At 41.1% G+C, this 23456-nt stretch overlaps 1 protein-coding gene across 2 annotated transcripts in view; it reads left to right on the top strand.

Moving 5' to 3' along the window:
- Positions 1-2341: 2341 nt before the first annotated feature.
- The window catches only part of NETO2 (neuropilin and tolloid like 2), a 29573-nt gene continuing 8458 nt past the window's right edge, over positions 2342-23456 (top strand). The window contains exons 1-6 of one of the 2 annotated variants that reach the window (XM_072980402.2): positions 2342-2554; positions 18639-18695; positions 19958-20095; positions 21756-22004; positions 22395-22439; positions 22535-22662. In XM_072980402.2, coding sequence (XP_072836503.1) covers positions 2521-2554; positions 18639-18695; positions 19958-20095; positions 21756-22004; positions 22395-22439; positions 22535-22662 — 651 coding nt within the window. In that variant the 5' untranslated portion in view covers positions 2342-2520. The remainder of the gene's footprint in view (positions 2555-18638; positions 18696-19957; positions 20096-21755; positions 22005-22394; positions 22440-22534; positions 22663-23456) is intronic. The other variant, XM_072980403.2, reaches the window with a different exon arrangement.

The following is a 23456-nucleotide window of genomic DNA, read 5'->3' as shown; positions in this document are numbered from 1 at the left end:
TGTACGTCGGAGGCATGTTGACGACTTGACAGCAACAAGAACATCCCACACCGTATTCTAAGCTCCTTAGAGGAACGAGAGGATGCAAAATGGGATAACAGAGAAATGGTGGGGCCAAGACTAAGGCATGCCAGGATGCTAAGCCCTCCCTGCCTCCTGGCTAAGCAGAGGAAATGGCCTGCCAGCATTGGTCCCAAGAATGCGGTCACAGCTGGAGGAACAGGGGTTCGAGTTCAGCCCAGCTCCCTAAACCCACTACACCCAACATGACAAACTCGATTATCCTTTTGCATCTCAGGTCACCTAGGCCACAGCGTATCTCCTCTCAACCAAGCCCCCAACCCACAATTTCTACACATTCTCTCTCTCTCTCTCTCTCTCTCTCTCTCTCTCTCTCTCTCTCTCTCTCTCTCTCTCTCTCTCTCTCTCTCTCTCTCTCACACACACACACACACACACACACACACACACACACACACACACACACACACACACACACACACACACACACACACACACACACACACACACACACACACACACACACACACACACACACACACACACACAAAAGCCCTTTTTCCCTAAGGGAGGGCTGTGCTTATTGATGTGGGTGGATTTGAACGAGAGGCAGGAACATAAAAATTGACATGGCAAGTAAAAAGCAAAGCTCTGAAGGGTTGGGGAGAAAGATTGTGTACGTACGTACGTATGTACGTACACACACACACACACACACACACACACACACACACACACACACACATACATACATACATACATACATACATACATACATACATACATTAAAAAAACAAACAGCAATAAAAATAACTGGCTCTGGGTGGTCTTGAAAAGCTAATTATCGTTGCTTTGATGCTACTTTTATCTGGTTAACCCAACCACCTTGGAAACCTTTTTTATTTCGGAAGAGGAAAATGATTAATGGACACATGAATAAATAAACCAGGTAGTGTAACCCTATTATTGCAAATGCCAGACAAGGACCTGGTTGAGACTCACAATGAGCCAGCTTCCCATGCGATTCCCCTTGTGTCTCCTCAGGAGTAAGACCTACAGAGTCCAAACAAGCTGACTCTCAGAGAAGAGGCTTTTTATCCTGTGATTTCGAGCCAGCTGGTCAATTGCTTTTGCTCTCCAGACGTCCTTGCAGGGTTGTGAGAATACCTGCAGTGGGGTGGGGGTGGGGGGGATGAGAAAAAGAGGTTGTAAGGAGGAGGAAAGAGGTGTAAAGGGTAATAAATAAAAGCTGCTCAATGGTGTGAGCTTCTCCTCGGCATCTCAATCCACTCTCAACAACAGTGGGTCCCAGCCTTGGGTCTCCAGATGTTCTTGGACTACAACTCCGAGAAATCCTGGCCAGCATAGGTAGTGGCGAAGGCTTCTGGGAGTTTTACCCCAAAAATGTCTGGGGACCCAAACTACTGCTTCAAAAACTTTCAGTTTAGGCTAATTTGATCCCCCTCCCTTTCAGAAGAAGAAGCCTGAGAAACCGCTTCTGACCCCTTGCGCCAGTGGGCTCCCATTCCAGAGGGGCAGCCCATCCACTCCAGGTTTTCGTCTCCACTGCTTTGACAGGCGCGATCCAAGGTCCCGCACCGATTGGGAGGGGGATTATCCAACTCCTTGGGCCACGCCTCACAAAATTTCAGGCTAAAACTCCGGAGGGGATTCCCAGAACCCCTGAACGGGGGCTCAATGGCCCTTCCTTTATAACGGAGGGAGGGCCGCCACCGCCCTCCATGAGTGTTGTGTGTGTGTGTTGGGGGGGGCTTCTTTGGGATCCATTTTCCCCCTCAGACACTCCGCTTTCCTGAGGGGAGCCGGAGGGCGGGAAAGCCGCCTCAGCAGGAGGAGGAGGTGGAGGAGGCGGGCCGGGCCGAGGCGCAGACATGCGCACAAAGGGGCGCCTCGCGGCGAAGTCGCGCCCACCACACGAAGACTGAGACACGCGCGCGCGCCTTCCCACGGGCACGCATCTTTCTTTCTCTCGCTCGCTCGCTCGGTGAGGCGGGTGTTCGGGCGGGCGGTGAGAGGGAGGGAGGTGGCCGGGCCGCCCCTCGCTGGGCTGGGCGTGAGGCGGAGGCGACGCGTGGAGCGCGGAGGGAGGCGAAGGCGGCGAGAGGAGCGACCACGCCGAGCAGGAGGAGGAGGACGAGGAGGAGAAGGGCTCCCGGCGGGTCGTGTCCACCGCCTTCCCGCTCTGAGGGACTCGGCGGAGGGCGAGCCGGAGGAGGACCGCCTCGCCTCGCGTCGCCTCGCCCGCCGCTCCCCTCAGCAAGTTTTCCCGCCCGGCCAAGGCGGGGATGGGCGCCCTGAGGAGGCCGGGCTGGGGCGGCGGCGGCGGGCAGAGGAGGAGGAGGCGGCGGGGCGGCCGCGGGGAGCGCGTCTGACCGGCGGCGGGAAGGAGGAGAGGAGCCGCCGCCGCTCCGGCCACAGGTGCGCCCAGCCGCCGCCGGAGAGACCGGGCGAGGGCGAGGGCGAGGCGGGAAGAGGAGGATGGCTCTGGACAAGGTCTACTCGGTCCTGGAAGGTAGGCAGGCAGGCGAGGGAGCCCTGGGAGGGAAGAGGGGGGGAAGAGGGTGAGGGGGTGATGATGGGGATGATGGGGGCGGACGGGCGGGGGAAGGAGGGAGGGAGGCAGGGAGGAGGGCGGAAGGATGAAAATGGCAAAAAATAAAAAATAGTGAATATTGACCAAAAAATAGTCATGAATAAGGGCGAATAAGAAGCATCAGTACATAGCAATTAATGGTGACAACGAACCGCACTTAAGAATAACAAAGAATAACAACAATCATCACAGTGGCTAATAATATTAATAATGTTATGTAATAATACCAGTCAATGTTTTTATCATTTTGATTGACTAATTTTTGAATAATAATAATAATAATAATAATAATAATAATAATAATAATAATAATAATAATAATAATAATAATAATAATAATAATAATAATAATAATAATAATATCAAAAAGATAGCAGCAGGAACTAACCCCTTGGACTTGGCAGCCTATACTTAACGCCTTGAGGCCACAATAATAATCATCTGTTAAGGGACTTGACAGTCCATAAATGTGACTCACAACAATAACACCACCAGGAAGGGCAGTAGCCACCCTAATAGCCTTTAAGGCGAGGGGCAATAAGGACTGAAAAGAGTAACAAGAAGTGGGGAGGGGGAGAGTAATAGCAATAATGTTGGCATGGATAGTTCTGGTAGTCCTAATAGCAGTAGTGGCAGCAATACCCCGGTGGGGGTAATAAGAGCAGTAATAATAATGGCAATGGTAGCCATAATGGATCAGTAAAAGCGATAGTGGGAATGATAAGCTGTAAGACTGGCGCTGGTAACGATCAAAGGGATAATAATAAGAGCAGCCTTAATGATACTGGCAGTAATGACAGTGATAGGAGCACAACTAGGAATAATGCTGGCACTGATGGTAATCATAGTAATGCTAGTGGTAACATTAGGGGTAATAATACACAGAGTATCAACAAGGATAGCACTGCTAGTAATAGTAGTGTTACTAGGAATGGAACTAATAATAGCCATAACAGTAATCCTGGGTAGGAAGCCAGCAGGAGAAATGGCCATAATGCTGTTACCAGCTTTGCTTTCTTCTTGCCTCTCCTTGAAAATCTGGGTTCCCAGGACTTGAGCCCAGGGAAAAAACGAGTCTAGGTTTGGAAAAAGGAGATGACTTTTTAAGGACCTCAGAAGAAAAAGAAGACTGTTCACGTGCAACCCCCCCCCCCAAAAAAAAACCACGCCACCCCCAAAACCTGCCTGCCTGCTGTTTCTGGCTCAAGGCAAGGAGTCCATCTCTCCTGGCTTTCCAAAGTGGCCAGCCAGATGTGTCTCCCTCCCCACAAGCCATTTCCACCCTCAGGGTTAAGTGGGGCTAATGTGGCATCTGGGAGCAAAGCCCCAGGTGGGCTTACTAAGTCCCTACTGCCACGAACGCTTAGTGGGAGACTGTGGCAGGGGATGGGAGGTGTGCCAGGACATCCTCAGGACTGCCTTTCCCAAAAGCTTCCAAACCCATTTTGGTTGCAAGACCTTTATCCAGCCAACCAGATGGCACAAAAATGGCAACCTTTCTAAGTCTCCGGTTATAACTGGGACGTTTGGGCTGATTTCTTTCTTACAACCAAGACGTTTGCCTTGCTTTTGTTCGACTCCTGAAAGGAGTGTGCAAGAAAGGTGGTTCTACTGTAGAGCTCCCCTCTAGGTATAGCTGTGTTGACTTCTTGGATGTGTAGAGCAGGCTGCCTCCCGTGCCCCCACCAACTTCATTGAGAGTACTGCGGTATATTGAGAGGAGGGGAGATAAGGAGTTTTCCCCCTCCCTTCTTATCTAAACCCCGATTAATGAAAATCCTGCTCCAGTCTGGTTGGCTTTAGCTGTTTGGCAAGCAGAGTGTGTAAAGTCCTGGATTCGTGTCAACTATCCTTCCCCCACCCCCACCCCCACCCCCTTTTTGTGATTTAGCATCCTTGTATTTATGTACTGCTAGCCCAGTATATTGCAATCTGGTACACTCAGCATGCACTCAGCTATTAAAACTGTCAGTAAAAGGGAAAAGGCAGACCAGTCTCTGACGAGGGGCTTCTTGAACAGGGAACTATTTGCTGCACTGCTCTGCTTCTTCTGTTCCTCCCCCTCACTTCACAAAAAAAAAGAAAAGAAAAAGAAACCATACCACTAGGAAACCAAGCCCTGTATGTGCCGAGAGGACTTGAATTCACAATCTCTGTTTGAATACTGTTTTCAAAGGAGTAGCTTTTATTAGTCCGAAAAATGTTGTGGAACCTAAGAGACTAACTGTTGTATTTCAAGGTGAGCTTTCATAGATCAAGTCTGCTGCTTCAGATCTCACTTCAGTGTCTGACGTAGTGGGGTTGATCCACAGAAACCCCTACTGAAATATAACAGCTAGGCTTTAAAGTACCACGCCACGTTTGTTTTGTTTTGCTTTTTTATTTTTGTCTGATCTGTATGATTAGGTGACTTTATGATGGAGAAGCTGCTGGAGGCTGTAAGCCAAAGATTGCTCGGGATAAGTAATTCTCCTTCAACCTTTTCCCCCCTCCTTCCCAAGATTTAAATCTTGGCCCAGCTTTGTGTCACTTGCTCACTAGGAAAGTTTAATGAGCTGGATCTTCTAATCTGAGTCTGGGTCAAAAACATTTCTGGCAAGCTGCCCTCACCTGTTGAAGGGGATTTCTGCTGTGCTGACCATAGTTGTGGTTTCTGACATAACTTTTCAAATTATTCTGTCTGCTATGTAGGTTCACCAGATAATGTGCAGTAGCTGTCAGCACAGTCCAGTGTCTGAACAGAACTTAGCCCCTGCTATAGGGACTGTGACCAATGGTACATAAAATTTATAGGGTAACTTACTGCATTCTGTGCTGGCAGAGGAAACGAACTTAGATTTTTCCATTTTCCAGTTAAGATCTGTGAATATGACCTTTCTCCCAAGACGTCTGCTTTTGCTAGTCAAGAGTCAGAATCTGCCCACTTTTTGTCCACACCTAGACTTCGTATGCACCCACTCTTTGATTGTGATTTAATGTCTGGGGTTTAGCCATCTTAGGACATTAGCTGCTGACGACACCAGCTCATGAAAGTGTGTTTCAGCTGAACTGAGAAGTTGACATTTGCTTCCCTGGAGTGTCTGAATAGTGATTAAGAGGTGGCCCCAAGGAAGATCTCAGAAGTGTTTTTTAACATGGGTCGATGCAAGCCCAATTCTGTAGCAAATAAAGGTAGTTCATATGGTACTACCTCCTCCTCTTAAAGTGCCTATAGGTGAAAGGAATGGCAAGTGTGCTTTTTATCTTGTTGCAGAGCTCCCTGAAAGAGATACTCCTTATTTCGAACTATAGCAAAAGGAATGAAAAATGTCAGCCAGGTGACTGAGCATGCTGAATCCCCCAGATACCAAAGAAACAGTGAGAAAACCCAAGACTACTAGATTCTTTCCTTGTAAAAGAGTACCACAGATTATGTTTGCATTATTCTCTTTTATCTTTTAAATATATACAGCTGTCCACTCATTTATCACCCTTAGAAAATAGAAGCAGTCTTCCATCCCCAAAGAAAGAAATACAAAACACTGTACCATTGCTCCTCATACATTTCTATGTGTTCATCTTTTTTTAACCTTGATTCCACTCCCTAAGTTTCAGTTTTAAGCATCTTTATCTCAGATTTCCTCATGTACAGTAACATATCTCCACAGCAGAAGGCAGACAGAGGATATTTCTATGGAAACCAGCCATTCCATGTAATTTAAAGTCTCCATGTATTTTAATTAGTAGCGGCATTGAATGCAACATAGCAATCAGGAGCTTTTGCATCATTTTGTTGCAACGGAGCTGTTCAGAACATTGGCATTCTCAATTTAAGAAGGATGCAAGTACTGCATATAGAAAGTGGCTTGTGTCTTGTGCTAGGCTGACCTCTTATGGTGTTCAGGTAGCAACGTTTGTCTTAATCCTGTTGTGCTTCCATACCTTTTTATGACACTATAGTTTGAGCAACAGATACAGTGAAGAGAAATATTTCCATATCAGTTCAGTAACCTTATTCTGTAGAATACGGCTTGTTTAGGAATTTCATGTAGGAAGGTCAGAGGCTATGCTGTAATTATTTTAACTTTAGTCATGAAATAATTGAGGTTGTGGATGTGTTTCTATATTGACTCTTACATTTATTTTTCATTTAGTACTGAGTTTGCTATAATTGCAGTATTTGTATATTACATATTTTGTGTAATGCAGTTAAAATTGTAAGTGATTTTTAAAAATTGATTTAGCCATTTCATAACAGATCTGTAGGACTGGCTTTTGAAGTGTCAGTTACTTTTTTTGTTTAAAGTTTGAAGTGTACTGACTAGTTGATTATCTTAAGTATACTTCTTGTATAACAGCTCAACAACTCAAAAACATACTTGGAGAAGTGGCACTCCTGAAGTTGTGGCATCATTAGAATTTGGTGAACTAGTTAGTAAGCCTAGTCATTATTTACCGTACCTATCCTTCAAGAATATATGCTAAAATTAAGCAAATATTCCTCAAAGGGATTTTCTACCCTTTTCATCCAAAATCAAATGTCGGTAATGTAACTGCCTTAATTCTGTAACATGCATTGTTGGGATCTTTATGTTCAGATATAAACCTAACTTGCAAACCATAGCCAGCTACTTAGGATTGTATCATAGCTCTTCTTCAGCTGTATAATAGCATTTCACTGCAATTTACCAGATTTCTGGGTAAAATAGAATCTATGTAAAATAAAGTATCCACATATTCTCTTATTAGAATAGAATCTAAAATATGCATTACTGTATAAAGCATTTTTGTGTGAAACGAATTGATTATTTCCATCAATAGATAGAACTACCACTTAATTATTTCTGCTTCTTCACGGTTTAACATATATGTCAATTTATAATAGTAAACAGAGTACAAAATCTTTATTCAACTGAAGCTTACACTACACTTCTAAGCCTCTTGCACATCTGGGTTTGTTAACAATGCTTTTTCATTGTAAAAAAGAAACACCTTTAGGGTTACATTTTTTTAAAGGTAATATTTTGCTCCTTAATCATGAGAAGCTTATTGCACTTGGTTTCTTAAAGTCCTTTCTGGTTTATTCTGCTCTAACTAACAGTAGCCTTTAAGTGGAGGGTTTCATAGTCATGTATAGCCTTCCTGTCCTAATCTAGAAACGCTAGTGAATTGTGCCATCCACATTATAGACTTTGTATTTCTAAGAATGAGAAGGCAGTACCATCTTCAAGACCTCAATGAGCTTTGTTGACTTGTTGGCCAATATTGCCATTTCTCATTCCCACTTACATTCTAACCTTTCATTGTTCCCATTAAAACATTGAACCTTTCAGTGATACTTTCTTCATTTTTAGCCTGTAAAATGTGTGTCTTGTAACATTGGTCTTACAAAGAGTCCACGTTAATTGTGTTCTCAGACTCTAGCCCAAGATTTGTGTGTGTGTGTGTGTGTGTGTTTGTGTTTGAGAACAGTCATCCTATGTAGCCTTGAGAAATCCATATAGGCTCAGTGTGTTTCCAGAAGAAGGGAATGGTAAGCTACATTTGAGTCTTTTGAAACAACCTAGAAAACCCTGGGAAAGGTTGCCATAAGTTAATTTGACAGTTTATAATTATATATACTGTATACTTGCTACCCTGTTTCCCCGAAAATAAGACCTAACCTGAAAATAAACCCTAGTATGATTTTTCAGGATGCTTGTACTATAAGCCCTACCCCAAAAATAAGCCCCAGTTGTGAAACTCCACCATGCGCAGCAACCAGAAGAAGATGACATGGCTGTATTTGAACAAATGTAGATGGTTGTATATGAAAAACATTTTAAAAATTCCCTGAAAATAAGCCCTAATGCATTTTTGGAGCGAAAATTAATATAAGACCCTGTCTTATTTTCGGGGAAACAGGGTACGTGTGTGTGTGTGCATGTGTGTGTGTGTGTGTAATGAGTATTTTTTAAAACTCAAATGTCAACAGCAAGCTTTAATCCCAAACCCAGAATTCTTCTCAAAGAAGCACATTTGTGTTTTTCTGTTCCTTTGTTTTCTTGAAAGCTTCCTCTGGATGCCTTTACAATTTCCTTTAGGCACACAGAGAAATCATGGAATGGAAGCTAATGCTGCTTCAAGTGGAATTAATTTCCCAGATTTCCCACTCACTAAAGCCCTACTGCATTCTGAGAGCAGCATGCAAGCTGAGAGCATCTGCCTCCTAGCTGAAATGATCCTTAATAGCCTTCTATTAACCAGTATAATTCCTCCTCTGTGTATCAAGGTGAGAATTGTTTGGGAGTGATATCACTATTGTTGTTGTTTATTTGCCACACTGGGCAGGAAAGGACATTGTTTTAATTAACACATTTCATTTTATGCTATGTGTAAAAGTAAGTAAACAGGAAAATGTAGTCATCAGATATCTTTACAGTGATTATCATTATCCATTACAAGGTTTCCACCACCTTCAGCCCAATGCCAAATCCCCTAAAAGTCATATCAGCTTCCAGCTCTTGCTATACACTGTCATCAGTCTGTCAGTTGTGCAAGTTAGCAAAATAAGGCAAAGAAACTGGGGAGGACAGGAAAAAGGATGGAAGTGGGTAGAAATCTTCTTTTTGTATTTGCCAGTCAGTAGTTGAGACGTCTGTTTCTAGGAAGCTTTGACAAATGGTGTTAAACTTTTCTATTCCATCTCTCCAATTATAAAGCACTCCTTCTTCAAGCTTCCATTTTTGCAAAACCAGTGTTTCCTATGACACTAAGAGCAGAATCAGAGTTTGTTGTGGTTTGAGGTTTAAAATCCAAACTAAACACAATAAAATCAGTTGAAAAGATTCAAGGAAATGGGGGGGGGAGTTTACATTGACAAATGTCTGTTGTGTGTATGAAAGTATTCTGTAGAAAAGCTGAAGAAGAACACAGATGTTCTCTATATTCCTTCCTGCTGTAGTAAGTAATCTCTTAGAACAGCAGAGCTGGAAGGGACCCTCTGGATCATCATGTCCAGCCCTTGTCAACGAGGCCCCGTGGGGGAATCAAACTCCCAACCTCTGTCTCCAGAGCCAGAGACCTAAACCACTGAGCTATCCAGTAATGTAGTATGTTACCTTTGTATTAAGTATAAATTCTCATTTACTGTTTCAGTTTCTCAAATACAGAAATAGCATTTTAATAATGTACAGGCTCACACACTGATGACTGCTCCCCCCCCCACAAGTTAGCAATCAGTTTCCCGTTCTTGCACAGGCGGTTTTCTTTGGGAATTACATTGGTGGCTTTAACAGTGCTCATAGGTGTTCAGGTGGCAAGTGTAAATAAAATGCAGTGGGGGAGCAGTCATTTGGCAAATGGGCTGGCATATTAAATAAAAAAGGCAAGACAGTCCTTGCATACATAAGATTGTGTTGGGGACTTTGGTGGTGACAGTTCCATAGCAGAGACGCTGTGCAATTTTCCTGGTATTGGAAAGGCCTGGTGATAATTTGAGCCATTGGTAATTTGGGGATGATCTCGTGCATTGTAGAGGTTTTCCACACTTTGAAAACAACAATTTTTTTCTAAGTTCTGCACAGATATTGAAAAGAACCACAACCACCAGCTCATCAGTTGGTAGAATTAGTGCAAAGTGGGGAAAAGAGAATGGGAGGAAAGAGGGATATTGCCATAATACTGTAATACAGTTCTGCATGCCATTTTGACATATATAAGGCTTGTAAAAGTTTAAAGGAATTCCATGTTTAAATAGTAATGACTTCAAGTAGGTCTGGACCTGAACAGGTATTGCTTTGGTCTTCCTTCAGAGAGGGACAGGACATACTCATCAACGGTTCTTGCTTTTTGCTCACGCCATTGAACCTAATTCTTAGTCTTGCTGCATCATTCTTTATTTTTCTTGCTGCTTCTGTCAAGCAGAACTTTCAGTTGTGATAGCACTTGCATTTCAGCACACGCCGTGGCATCACCTAATGGGTTTCTTTTTTTTCCTTTTAAAGGCACCCCATACATTTGTTTGATTTTTTTTGTACTGTGTATTGGATTGGTATGATACTTCATTCTATGAAATACCCAAAGGAATGTAGCTAATGAGCTGTTATAGAAATAAATACACACACACGCTATGGCAACATCGTTGTCTAGTCGTTTAGTTGCGTCCGACTCTTCAAGACCCCATGGACCAGAGCACACCAGGCTCTCCTATCTTCCACTGCCTCCCGGAGTTGTGTCAAATTCATCTTGGTTGCTTCAATGACACTGTCCAGCCATCTCATCCTCTGTCGTCCCCTTCTCCTCTTGCCGTCACACACACTCCTCTTGCCGTCACACTATGGCAACATAACTGGCTTAATTGGAATGTTGTCAAAATTGTAATTTGATACCCTTTCTAATTTTTCTGCCATATCCTCCAGGTAGGTCAGGTGTCTACAACCTGTGGCCTTCAGATGTTGATGGACTACAGTGGCAAAGACGGATGAGAGCTGCAGTCTTGGAACATCTAGTGCAGTGGTTCTCAACCTTGGGTAACCCAGGTGCTCTTGAACTGCAACTCCCAGAAACCCTGGCCAGTACAGCTAGTGGTGAAGGCTTCTGGGAATTGCAGTTCAAGAACACCTGGATGACCCAAGGTTGGGAACCACTGATCTAGAGGGCTACCTCCTTTTTGTTCCTTCAGTAGTACAGTAAAAGAATGGTAATTAAATAATATTTTTTGAAGTTTATGTCTGAAACATGTTCTGCCTTTTGTTATTACCCAAAATAATAGCAAGAGTGAATGGGCTATTTTAGAAAAACCTAAATGTCTAGCCCCTTTATCCTGTGTAATTACCTGCTTATCTGCTACTTAGCCATGCTGCTCTGGTACGCTTCTCTTCTACACATACACAGGGCACTGAACTATTTATAGAATCAGCATGAGCTTTAGTAAAAACCAATCAGATTTTATAAATCCTCCAGGAGGTTTGTTTCTGTAGCTGCAACAGTGAAAGAAGTGAAATTGCCTGATAGTGGCACTGAAAAATGTTCCCTTTGGTATCTTTTGTTTTTCCTCTTAATGCAGAATGTCAGAAAAACTGGTAGAGAAGAAACAAGCTTAGATGTTCATTGATTTTCATTTTTCCTTTCTTAAAACAAGTACATAATAAAAGAACAGCCTTATCACTGTAAGGGGGAAATGATTGGTCATCTAGAATGTTAAAAATACACTATTGTTAAAAGGCCGATATATTTATTATATGAATTTCTAGTTTTTCATCTCTTTTCAGATGTGGTTTTCATTGTGTAAAATTATACCTGCACATTGTTCTTCTGAACCACCCCCAGGAATCTGACTTAAAAGCTTTGTATGTTACAGAAGAGAGAATGTCTGAAGAGATGGTTTTGACCATGTTATGTGGACCATTCTGTTCCTCTGTTGTGTGTGTGCAATGCGCTAAGCAAGGGGAACTCATCACTTTCCCCACCCCTGCATTCACTGAAGGAAACACAAATCTCCCTTTCCCCCATTTTAGTTTGTTTCTCTTTATTGAACTGCACAGAAAGCTTTGGGTCTCACAGGAACATGGAAGGTAAACACAGAACGATATTGAACTACATCCAGATCTGTTTGAAGTATCCATGGAAGTGACACACGTACACCACCCACTCTTTGTGTGTTGACTGCAGCCTTGAAAACTCTCAGTTTACAAGGCGCAGCTCCATTGCACTGAACCGCAGCTTCGCCAAACTGGATGCCCAGGACTGTAAACAGTTATTCAGAGATTTACAGAACACATTGACCTACCAACTCAATGGGAAAGAAGCTCCTACACTGTGACGGGAACATCATGAAACAGGCCACTGTCTCCCTCTTGTGGATTCTTCTCTTAGAGCCTCACAGACATGACACAACCGAGATTTAAAAAAAAATAGATAAATGCATAGAACAGCCTTCCTAGTACCTTCCAACTTCAAATCAAATACCACATTCCCTTCTTCTGAGCAGTGTGGGTTTTACTTAGATGCTCTTAGCCCTTTCATAGAGCTATGGACATACTTTTATTTATGTTGCTTCTTCCTAGAGTGGGTAAATAGGTCTATGTGTATATGCTTTCGTTCCTCCACTCCCAGGGTACCGTTCCGGTGTTTAGTCAGATTGGGAGTAAGACTGTATGTTCTTGATAGCAGTGTGTTCTCAGAAAAAAATTCAGAATCTTAGAAAAACTTCTGTGAAGCAATTCAAGCTTTCCAATAATTCTGTCCTTTCCTTTCCATTCTGACACCTGAAAACCCCCCTCTCTTTCTCTCTCTGTCTGTGCAGCTACAAAGTATGCTGGGAAGGCATCAGCTTACCTCCTCCCCACTTCATTAAATGCTGATACTGTTAACAGCCTTGTCACTGTTCAGCACTTTCAGAGTTCTTGAGTGTGTCAAGTTAAACAGCTGGCACTGGAGCAGCAATTTCTAGAAAGGAAAGGGTTTGATTTAAAACATTGGTCTTTTTTCCTGGTAGTAACTAATTAGTAGTGCCTCTGTGCCATGGAGACCTGTAATGGAAAAAGAAAGTGTTCTCCCTTACGATGCCTCTTTGATGTCCAGAGTCGGTCAGTAGAGATGGGAAGGAGTTAACCATCTGTAGCAGTTGGGAGAGATATGGTCTGCCAGGATGATTCGTGCTAATGAAAATAGGAACCTATGGGACATGGGAGGATTTTAAGGACGAGTGCAGCATGTACCCTGTTTTCTGATGCTTCGGGAAAGTGAACATGGTTCAAAAGACTTACAGAAATAAAGCAAGAAGAAAAAAAAGTAAGATAAGGCAATTTGAACGTGAAGGTAAAAGACTTATTTTAATGTGGATTTATGAGCCTTTGTCAGCTGTATGAATCCAGAACATAGCTCTCGGACTTAGTGTATACAAGATTGAAATGCAGTCTGCAAAAGCATTGTTCTAGTTCATGATGGCAGTTCAAGAATGTTAACTTTCTTATGAAAGAACAAAAAAAATTCCATGCATGAATTGGGCATGTGCCTTAAAAGAAAGTTTTTGTGAGCCCATGTTCAGGTCACACAGGGACTAGATCATACTAGGAACAGCATGAAAGTTGCATCCTACTTCTGGTGTTATTCCGGTATTGCAAGCCGCCTTGAGTCCTTTTAAACAGAAAGGTGGGGTAAAATATATATTAAACAAATACATTTTAAATAATTAAATAAATTCTGTATGGCCAAGTTACCTTTTCTTACTAGGCCTACCTTTGTCTACCTGCAAATCTTGGATTATTTGCTACTGAGAAGTGATGTGCTAGGAGAAATAAAAGAAATTTGTGTCACTTCCCATCAGATAACCCTGTCATGGAAACTACTGGATTCTGTATTCTAGATACTGAGACTTAATTGTTTCCTGATCACTGTTGTTTAAGGCAGATAGACAGCATTCTTCGTTGGGGTAAAGCCAGAGGAATCAGTGGAAGCTTAAACAAAATAAATAAATAAATAGAAGGGTCAGCTATCAAGGGGCTTCAGCAACTGCAAGATTATAAAGAGCACAGACAAAAAGAATAAATGTTTAATATAGTGAAATGCCTGCTACAAACTCATCATTGTTTGGTGCTTATGATTTCCTGTTCTGTATACAGTATAAGAATATGTTTTCATTGTATCTCTCAGTTTTGCTACATTGTGCTGAGATCTCCTAAAAACAGAAAAATGTTTTCTCTATAATGTAGCAACCTCCTAAGTACTACAGTACAGTATTTGCAATAAATTGTGTTTTTGATTTGTCCTCTAACAACTGTGCTTCCAAAAGTCTCCCTCCAGCTTAGTGACAAAGAAACACCTGCTTAGTTTCAGTAGCACTGCAATCTGGTTTCTTGGACCTGTGTTCCATAAAATCTGTTAAGAAAACATTCAAATGTAAGCATAATTAAGATTGCAACCAAAAATATTTTTGATATATGTGTCTTATAGCATTCTGTGAGGTAGATTAGTCTGAAAAATGAGAATTACTTGCTCTGCTAAATAATTAGGTGACTGCATTTTCTCAGATTTAAGTTTCTATCATTTGATGCCTTGACTCTGCATCATTTCATTTTGTGCTAGATATGCAGAATTGCTAGTGTGCTGCCTGCTTTACAGTCAGTGTGATAAATCTCATTCTCAGTTAATCGTTGTAGTGTTTCTAGACCAGAATTCATTCATAGGCAGTATTTACAGTACCTATATTATTTCAATTTTGGTTACAAAAAAGCTCATTAGTAATGTAATCGTGAAACTGTTTTGTAGGATCTCTGAAATTAAATGTTTAAAACAAGTGACCCCGGTAACAAAGGACTTTGTGTTTGTGTGTGGTTGCCTGTGCTGACCAGCAGTGGCTCTCTAAGGTTTTGGAGAGGGTTCTTCCTCAGTCCTACCCACAGGTTCTGGCGATTGAACCTGGGACCTTCTCCATGGAAAGCAACGGCTCTACCACTAGCAACAGGGATCCTATGGTGTCTTAAAGACTAAGAGGCCTTATTTGGCATAAATGTGGTGGTCTGTCCCCCATTTTCTCAAAGCATAAACTGGCATGGCTACTCCACTAGGAATCTACCTCCACTGACATACCCACACACACACTCAATGACCAGTTAATAATTAGCAAAATGGATTAATAATATATTAATCTGACTGAAGTGACTGTAGATACTTTTTTAACTAAGCAGAAACAGATTACTGTCAAGATTGAAACTGACTTAGGAATGAACTGCTGGTAAACCGGCAGAGGTGGATTAGACTTTTCAAATTTATTGATGCAGTGGTGTGATTTAGATTCTGATTGTCAGATGGTTTGAAATTACATTTTACATTGCATTGGGTATATTGGATTATTGATGCATACCTATTTTTGACAGAAGGGTGAATGATGTGAGATGATTGGGCATGCCAGTTCTGTGTCGATTCTCTGTCTTCTGAGCTTTTGGTTTGATAAGAGTATTATGGCTAAAAACAAAGGCCTTGTGGTGCAGTGGTTAAACTGCAATATGCAGGGAAGACTCTGCTCAGGATCTGAGTTTGATCTGGGGCTCAGGTAGCTGGCTCGAGGTTGACTCAAACTTCCATCCTTCTACAGTTGGTAGCTTCCTCGATTAAATTATGAATTGTCCAGAGAGTGCTTTAAGCACTGTGGGGCATTATATAAGCAGCACACTTTGCTTTTTGCTTTTATCAGTGAACTCATATGTGTAAAGTGGCAGCTGAGAATACTTTCTCAGTATATGTGGGAAATGGATTTCAGAAGGTCTTAAGCTATATGATAAAGACATAAATGTGTAATAATGAGATATGCAAATTGAGTACAGTATTTCATTTCCTTACAAATGAAAATAATGCAGCACTGATAAATAGTCCTTCAATTACTTACAAAAAACTGACCAGAAACAATAATGCTCATGTCTGGAGAAAGAAAAACCAAGCTATTAGTGATTATAAATTCTGTTCACCATCCCAGTATTCACATGTTAACTTTGATTATATCTTGACCTCAGAGAAAGTAGCAACAATTAACAAAAAAAAAAATTCTGTTTCTGATTATACCTCTGAAATGACAAAGAGGCAATCTCAATGTGTGGAAGCAATAGGAGAAATAAGGTAAAGGTAAAGGTTCCCCTTGACAATTTTTGTCCAGCCATGTTCGACTCTAGGGGGCGGTGCTCATCCCCGTTTCCAAGCCATAGAGCCAGCGTTTTGTCCGAAGACAATCTTCCGTGGTCACATGGCCAGTGCGACTTAGACACGGAATGCTGTTACCTTCCCACCGAGGTGGTCCCTATTTATCTACTTGCATTTGCATGCTTTCGAACCGCTAGGTTGGCAGGAGCTGGGACAAGCGACGGGCGCTCACTCCGTCGCGTGGATTCGATCTTACGACTGCTTGGTCTTCTGACCTTGCAGCACACAGGCTTCTGCGGTTTAGCCCACAGCGCCACCACGTCCCTCTAGGAGATAGGAGAAATATCTGCTTTTATTTATTTTAATGATGTAATAAGGGTGGGAAAACATAACTTTTTCACGGGACAGGCTTATAATTAATAATTTGGAATCCATAAAGCACCACTATAAAGGAAGATTGAGAGTACCACTGTGGTGCGGTGGGTAGAAGGATGAACTAGGATTCAGTTAGACATGGGTAGGAATCCCTGTTCAGTCATGGGAACTCATTGGAGGTGGCAGTGATAAAACCACACATTAAACATTGCACATGTCTTGAAAGCTGTGTGATGCAGCTTGACAACACAGAAGAATAATTTACCCTGGAGATTGCCCACTACTCAGAAGCAGGCTGAGTGATGTCATGGGGACAGGGTCTTGTCCCAAACCCTTTGCTAATATCACTTTATCCTGCTCTCCTTTCCCATGGGCAAAGTACACAGAGGGGAGGAATCACACCGTAAATGGGATGGGAAATAGAGTCCTGCTGTTATTATAGATAGTTACCCTGGCATACAGTAATGGAGTTGGAGAAATCCAAGTTAAAATATATCTCACAGATGGTTGTCTAACTTTCTCTTGAATGCCTCCAGTGTCGAAGAGGTAATTGGTTCTAACAGTTAGGACATGTTTCATGATAGTCAGTCAAAATCTTATACTGTTAGCACACATTGGCTGAAATCCTGTTCTGTAAGTTATGCCATGTAATGATGATGTCACCAGCCACAGCGAGTTTTTGGAAATAAAAAAGTTCCAGTCCCCACTCTCGAAAGTCTTGAGGCTCCTGTTTATTGTAGGGAAGATTTTGAGAGCTAAAGGCCAGGTTGTCAGAGTCTTTAATTTCCAAAGATTGAAACCATTGGTAAATTTATGATGACATTGCTGCACGAACAGGATTTTAGCCCTTATTTAGGTTGTCCACTTGTGCTGCTTGACAGGAAATATATCCTGCAATAAAAAATATAAGTGGTATTATAAAACATGGTACACTGTTTTTTATGGCATCAGATATAAAAGAAGGGTACTATAGGTGCCACTTGACACTTTCAAGGTTTAATAAAATATTTCATTCTAATGAATTGAAGGACCTATGGTATTTTAAAAGTGGATTATATACACTACTGTTAACCGTTTCCTAGAGTTAAAATCATCTGCATGTCACCATGAGTTGTTTTCTGGAAACCTAGAAAATGAACAGAGACCTTCAGGATTTTTTTTTCTTTTGTTTTGTTACTGAGAAATGTGAAAGATGTTGCAGCTAATATGATATAGGCTTAATTTTCAATATGACAAATAAGTTATTGGGAGGTGCAGAATATCAGACATGCTGCTAAAAACAGAAATCGTATTAAGTTTGGGTAATGTTGCCTCCAACGTATCACAACCCTATCAGTGAGTGACCTCCAAAATGCCCTGTCTTTAATAGCACTGTTCAACTCTTGTAAACTCAAAGCAGTCGCTTTCTTTAAGGAGTCAATCCATCTTGTATTTGGCCTTCCTTTTCGTGCCGCTCTCAAATTTTCTTAGCAGTATCGTTGTTGTTTTTTTACCAGTGATTCTTTCCTTCTCATGATGCGCCCAAAATAGGGCAGCTTCAATTTCATCATTTTTGCTTCCAGAGACTGACTATTTAGGCTTGATACGATCTAGGACTCACTATTCCTTTTGGACACCCCCCTTGGAAATCAGTATAAAGTATAATTTATGTATATAATGATTTTGTTCAATATTATAAAACAAAAATAACCTGAATTATCTATTCCTTCCCAGAAGGAGTTGTGGCCAAAATACCAGCAAGGTAGTAAGAGAAAGTTAATAGCACTAGGCACATGATGAGAATTAGAAATCTGGGACTTCAATAAAAAATTAAGTTTGTAGGAGTATATTAGAATTGCTGTAATGATGAAATTTATTGAATACATGGGTGAAAATCAACTGTGGGATTTTACCAAGTATTGTCTTTTGAATAATGACTTTGAATAAGCCAAAACTGAAAGAGACAGAATTGCTTCACATGGTGAATATGAAGCTAAAACTTAGCAGCTTTGTTTTATCTATTCATCTCTATGTTTGTTCTCTTTTTTGTCACCAGTGTTCTTGATAACTATACTGGTAGTGGAAGGAATTGCTGTCGCTCAAAAGACTCAAGGTACAGTGCAATTTATTATTTGGGAAAAGCTTGTAATTGCATGATTGTACACTAAAGGCTTGATGTGCAGAAGCACTGTTTTTGTTCAAAACAAGTTTGGCGTCCTGATTTTGAAAAAGCAGAATAATTAAATCCCTAGAGCCTAAATAATAAATTCATAGCATCTTCTGAACTGAAAAATAAGTGGCAGTCAGAGTCAACAGCCATCATGATGTCAGCATTGGTCAGCCCTAGCCATACTGGCTAAGTTGGTCTAGGAGTTCTCATTTGAAAAAAAAAATACTCTTCCTATCTCTGGTTCCACTCAGTTATTTATAATGGCTTCATGCTCTCAGATAGCCATGCTCTATTCTCTTGCCTGCCCATCTTCTTGGCAAACACTGGCTTTGCTGAAGAAATTCTGCCCTGTATGTAGCCAGAGTTTTCCCATTAATTCATATTGCCCATCAACATTGCACCAGAGCTCCTGGTTGGAGTATCATGGTGACCTCAAGCTTAATGCAAGCCAAAATCTCCAAACATAAACCAGTGCACAATCGGAGGAAGAAAAAAGCAAAAGAGCAGCATATAATCATGGCACATAAACCATGGTTTAAGAAATCAGCTAAACAGAATGAAAAGTCAGATTTCTTAATTCAACACATGTTCATGCAGTGTTGATATTAAAGGCCTATGCTAATTAACTTTTTCACCAAGCAATAGCATGTGTTAATTGCTCCCCAAATAAGAAGAATTCATGGGGGAAAGGCACTGAGTAATTAACACTTGGCACGCTTAAGTGGAGATAAATTTGACATTAAATCTTCCACATTATGTGTATATGCATTTTAAGCTCCTGTTTTTAGGAGAAGGAACAAATTTCAATTTGAACTTTATTCCTCCAGAGGGGAAGGAAGAGGTTACTTTCCAATTTTCAGATTCGAAGAGGAATTTTTACTGAAGAATATGTGTATATTATGTTTATGTCAGAGTACGATATACCAGAAAGTGGAGAGAGCTTGAGACCTACAAGTCAACTAAAAGTACCTACAACTGTGCCTTACTTCTTTGTGTGCTACTTTGCCATATCTAAGTTGCAGCGTTTCTTTTAAGAAGTAAATTGATAACAGAGTCATTACTTTGACCACAAATACAATACAATCTGTATTTTCTTTGATAATTGAACAATGTTGTACTCACGGGGCTGTGGAGGATTTTTTTTTTCCTTTGTGGATACTTCCAGAAATGACCATGAATTGTATTCTTGTGTTTTCTTCAAAAAGTTGCACAAAATATTGGCAATCGCATGGCAGCTACCCAGTGTAGTGACTGGGTACGAACAAGCAATGGAGGCCACTTTGCGTCACCAAACTTCCCTAAATTCTACCCACCTAACCAGGAGTGTGTCTATATTTTAGAAGGTAATCTCTCTTTTTTAAAAAAAAAAAATTTGGGTATATTTTTTGATGTTTTGTAGTGGAAAGATGAATGTTTAAACATAATTCTGAAGTTTCTAAATAAAGTGTAGTGAAAGTATTAGCAAAAGACTAGACTCTTTTCAGGCCCGTGAATGAAATGTGGACTTCTGATATAACGTTCTGGAATGCACTGACCCTGAACTCAGAAAATATATAATATTTATGCATGTGCGCTGTTAATATCATAAACACTGAGTGAATATGATAGTGTCAACCTCTAGTAATTCCAGAAAGCTCGGTGCCTACTTTACCCTAAATGCTAAATAAGTGTTTCCTTCACTTGGACACAACAATCTCTGTTCAAGTCAGAGAAGAACTGCAATCATTTCAGAGTGCTTGCCTTTCATTTTGCCATTTTCTGAAGGTCAGGGTCTTACTTATAGTGCAACTGAGTGCATTAAGCAATCGCTTTTTTGTTCTGTTCTCTCAAATAAAGTATACAGATGAGGAATGGGGCAACACTAGCACATGAAGGGAATTGTAGAACTCTAGAGAGGAAATGGTTCATAGGGATTATCTAGTTCAACCCCCCCCCCCCCGCTAGTGCAGCAAATACACAGCTGAAGCATCGTAAGAGCCATTGAATCTCTGTTGACAACCTGGAATGAATGAGAGTCCATCACCAGCAGTTAATTCCACTGAGAGACAAGAATAATAGTAAGAACTTTTCTAAGCCCTGATTCATTGCTGTTCCAATGCCTGCTGCCATGATGCATATCTAGAACTCCCCAAGAGACGTCCGATCTGCCAACTCCATGGTTGGGAAGGGGCTGCCGAAAAGAGAGGAAGGAGCAGCACTATAACTGACTCCCATACTACTTCCTCTACCCTTCAAACTATATTGAATGCAAAGCTATGTGCTGGTTAGACAAGAATGCCACCAAGTGATTGAATAGGGTACTGCAGGTGTTAAACAAATAGACACATTCAAATTAATCAGTGCAGTTTAAAAGCCAGTAAGATGCAGGTGCGCATTCTGTGGGTCATTGTAGAATGTATGTCAAGCTTCCTGTACCAGGTTTTTGTGACCTCCTATGCCAAACATCCATGCTCTTTTGTTATTATTAGGGGTATGAGTCATTATTTACTGTATATTCCTTTAAACTAAGCTTCTCTGTGAATATTTTGTTATTGTATAGAATTTCATAAATTTGGAAATATGTATAGCTTTAAAATCATAATGATGTTTTTAAAATATTTACATCAGGAAGATAGCACACTGGGACAAATTTGTCAACTTTTGGCTCAAACACAAGCCTCTGATGTTTGTAACAGAGTTGTCATTTTGGCATGTGTTCTGTGGAATATTTGGCTGCCATTCCGTCTCCATTCATACTGGGTCTTATTTCTGAGTAGACATATTAGACTCCATTGTTAAACTCTTAAGTAACACTCAGTGCTTTCTAACATACGTATATTACCATGGTAATTAATTGTAGATCTATAATTATATAATGACAGATCTTTCTCAAAAGTGTTTTGTTCATTGTGGCTGAGAGTAATGTTGGTCTGGAATCATTTTCAAAGGAACAGCCATGTCTGCCTTATTTTTTTATTTTGTTTCTGTCGGATATATATTGATCTGGATTGTTTTTTGCCATAGCGGCCCCACGGCAAAGAATTGAGCTGACCTTTGATGAACCATACTACATAGAGCCTTCGTTTGAATGTCGATTTGATCACCTGGAGGTTCGAGATGGGCCATTTGGTTTCTCTCCGCTCATTGATCGATACTGTGGTCTAAAAAGTCCTAGCCTCATTAGATCCACAGGGAGATTCATGTGGATAAAGTTTACTTCAGATGAAGAGCTAGAAGGAGAGGGATTTAAAGCCAAGTATTCGTTTATACCAGGTAAAAAGTGCCGCTATCCCAGTTCTCACTTTTATCTTGAGATTGTACCAGACTAGTGTTGAATGTATGGATACACTAGCCAGCCATATTAAAATCTGCTCAGTAAACTCCTTTCCCAGTTGCTTATTTCTGCACTACTGAGGACGGATATACTTGCTAGGGTGAAATGTTCCAGACCTAAACTTTTGTTGATGGGCATCATGGGAGTGGGGTGAGGTGGGGGGGCGTAGAATGCTTTGGTGGTGCGGAGGTCACAAATGAGCCATTGGGGGGGCTGCCTGGGGGGTTTCTGGACAGCACTTTTCCTATCCTTGATTTGAACTGCAGAGAGACCAATAAACTTTGAGGGGTCCATTCATTCATTTCTCTTTTTCTTCTTCTCTTTTACAGACCCAGACTTCACATACCTAGGAGGTATTTTAAATCCCATCCCAGGTCTAGTATTGCAGTACTAATCTCTTTCATTCATTACTCTTTAAATCACTCTCGCTTTTGGTTTGACAGCCCACTGTGTCTGCCCTACTCTCTAGATTGTCAGTTTGAGCTCTCGGGAGCGGATGGGATCGTCCGGTCCAGTCAGGTGGAACAGGAAGAGAAAACAAAGCCTGGACAAGCAGTGGATTGCATATGGACCATTAAAGCTACTCCCAATGCCAAGGTGGGTCCACGGAATTGTTCTGTATTTAATTGGTTTTCAGTTCATTAGTAGACAGGAATGGCTGGTCATTAGTAATCATTTGTATGCTGTGTCTCATTCGTTGAAATTAATTACCTGCTGGCGATTGCAATAAATCAAGATGGATGCTGACTTCCTAGACTGCTTTTGGTACATAATACTACTCTTGATTCTGCTCTATACTGTTCAGCTGTATTTTAAAAACAACTGTGAGAAAAACACTCTGGAGTTCTGTGAGAGGTCAAAATGAAATGGGGAAAAAAAAAACTTGAATAAGGGTACTTCCAGACTTCAAACACTGTTTCTGTCCATCCTCCTCAGTGCTGATTTTCCTTAGTAAGAACAGAGGTTCTTCAAGGCCAGAAAAACACTGTTCTTCAGTGACAAAAAGCCATTATGGGGCTAACAACTATGACTGGCTCCTAAGACCTGTTACTTACACAAAGCCACATGCCGCTCCACTATAATTAGGGGGAAAAAATAGCATATGCCTCCATGGACATTGTTATTTTATTATTATTTTTCTAAGCATAATACAACTATAGAATTATTCTCTTAATAATATATTTTGTGAAATTACTTGGCACTGGAAAAGCATTTCCTTATTTTATTGGGAACAGATGTTGCAGTTCTATGCAGCTATTGACTTAGATTGATAATTTGTCTTATACAGAATCTGCACATTTATGACTTGTTCTATAGCATCAGGTTGAAAGAGATCATAGTCCATCTTGTTTCAGGTTTAAACCTACCTATTCAGATTTGGGCACCTTTTT

The sequence above is a fragment of the Pogona vitticeps genome, chromosome 10 (assembly GCF_051106095.1).
Source record: "Pogona vitticeps strain Pit_001003342236 chromosome 10, PviZW2.1, whole genome shotgun sequence".
Classification (NCBI taxonomy): Eukaryota; Metazoa; Chordata; class Lepidosauria; order Squamata; family Agamidae; genus Pogona; species Pogona vitticeps.
This window is presented reverse-complemented; position numbering and strand designations above follow the sequence as displayed.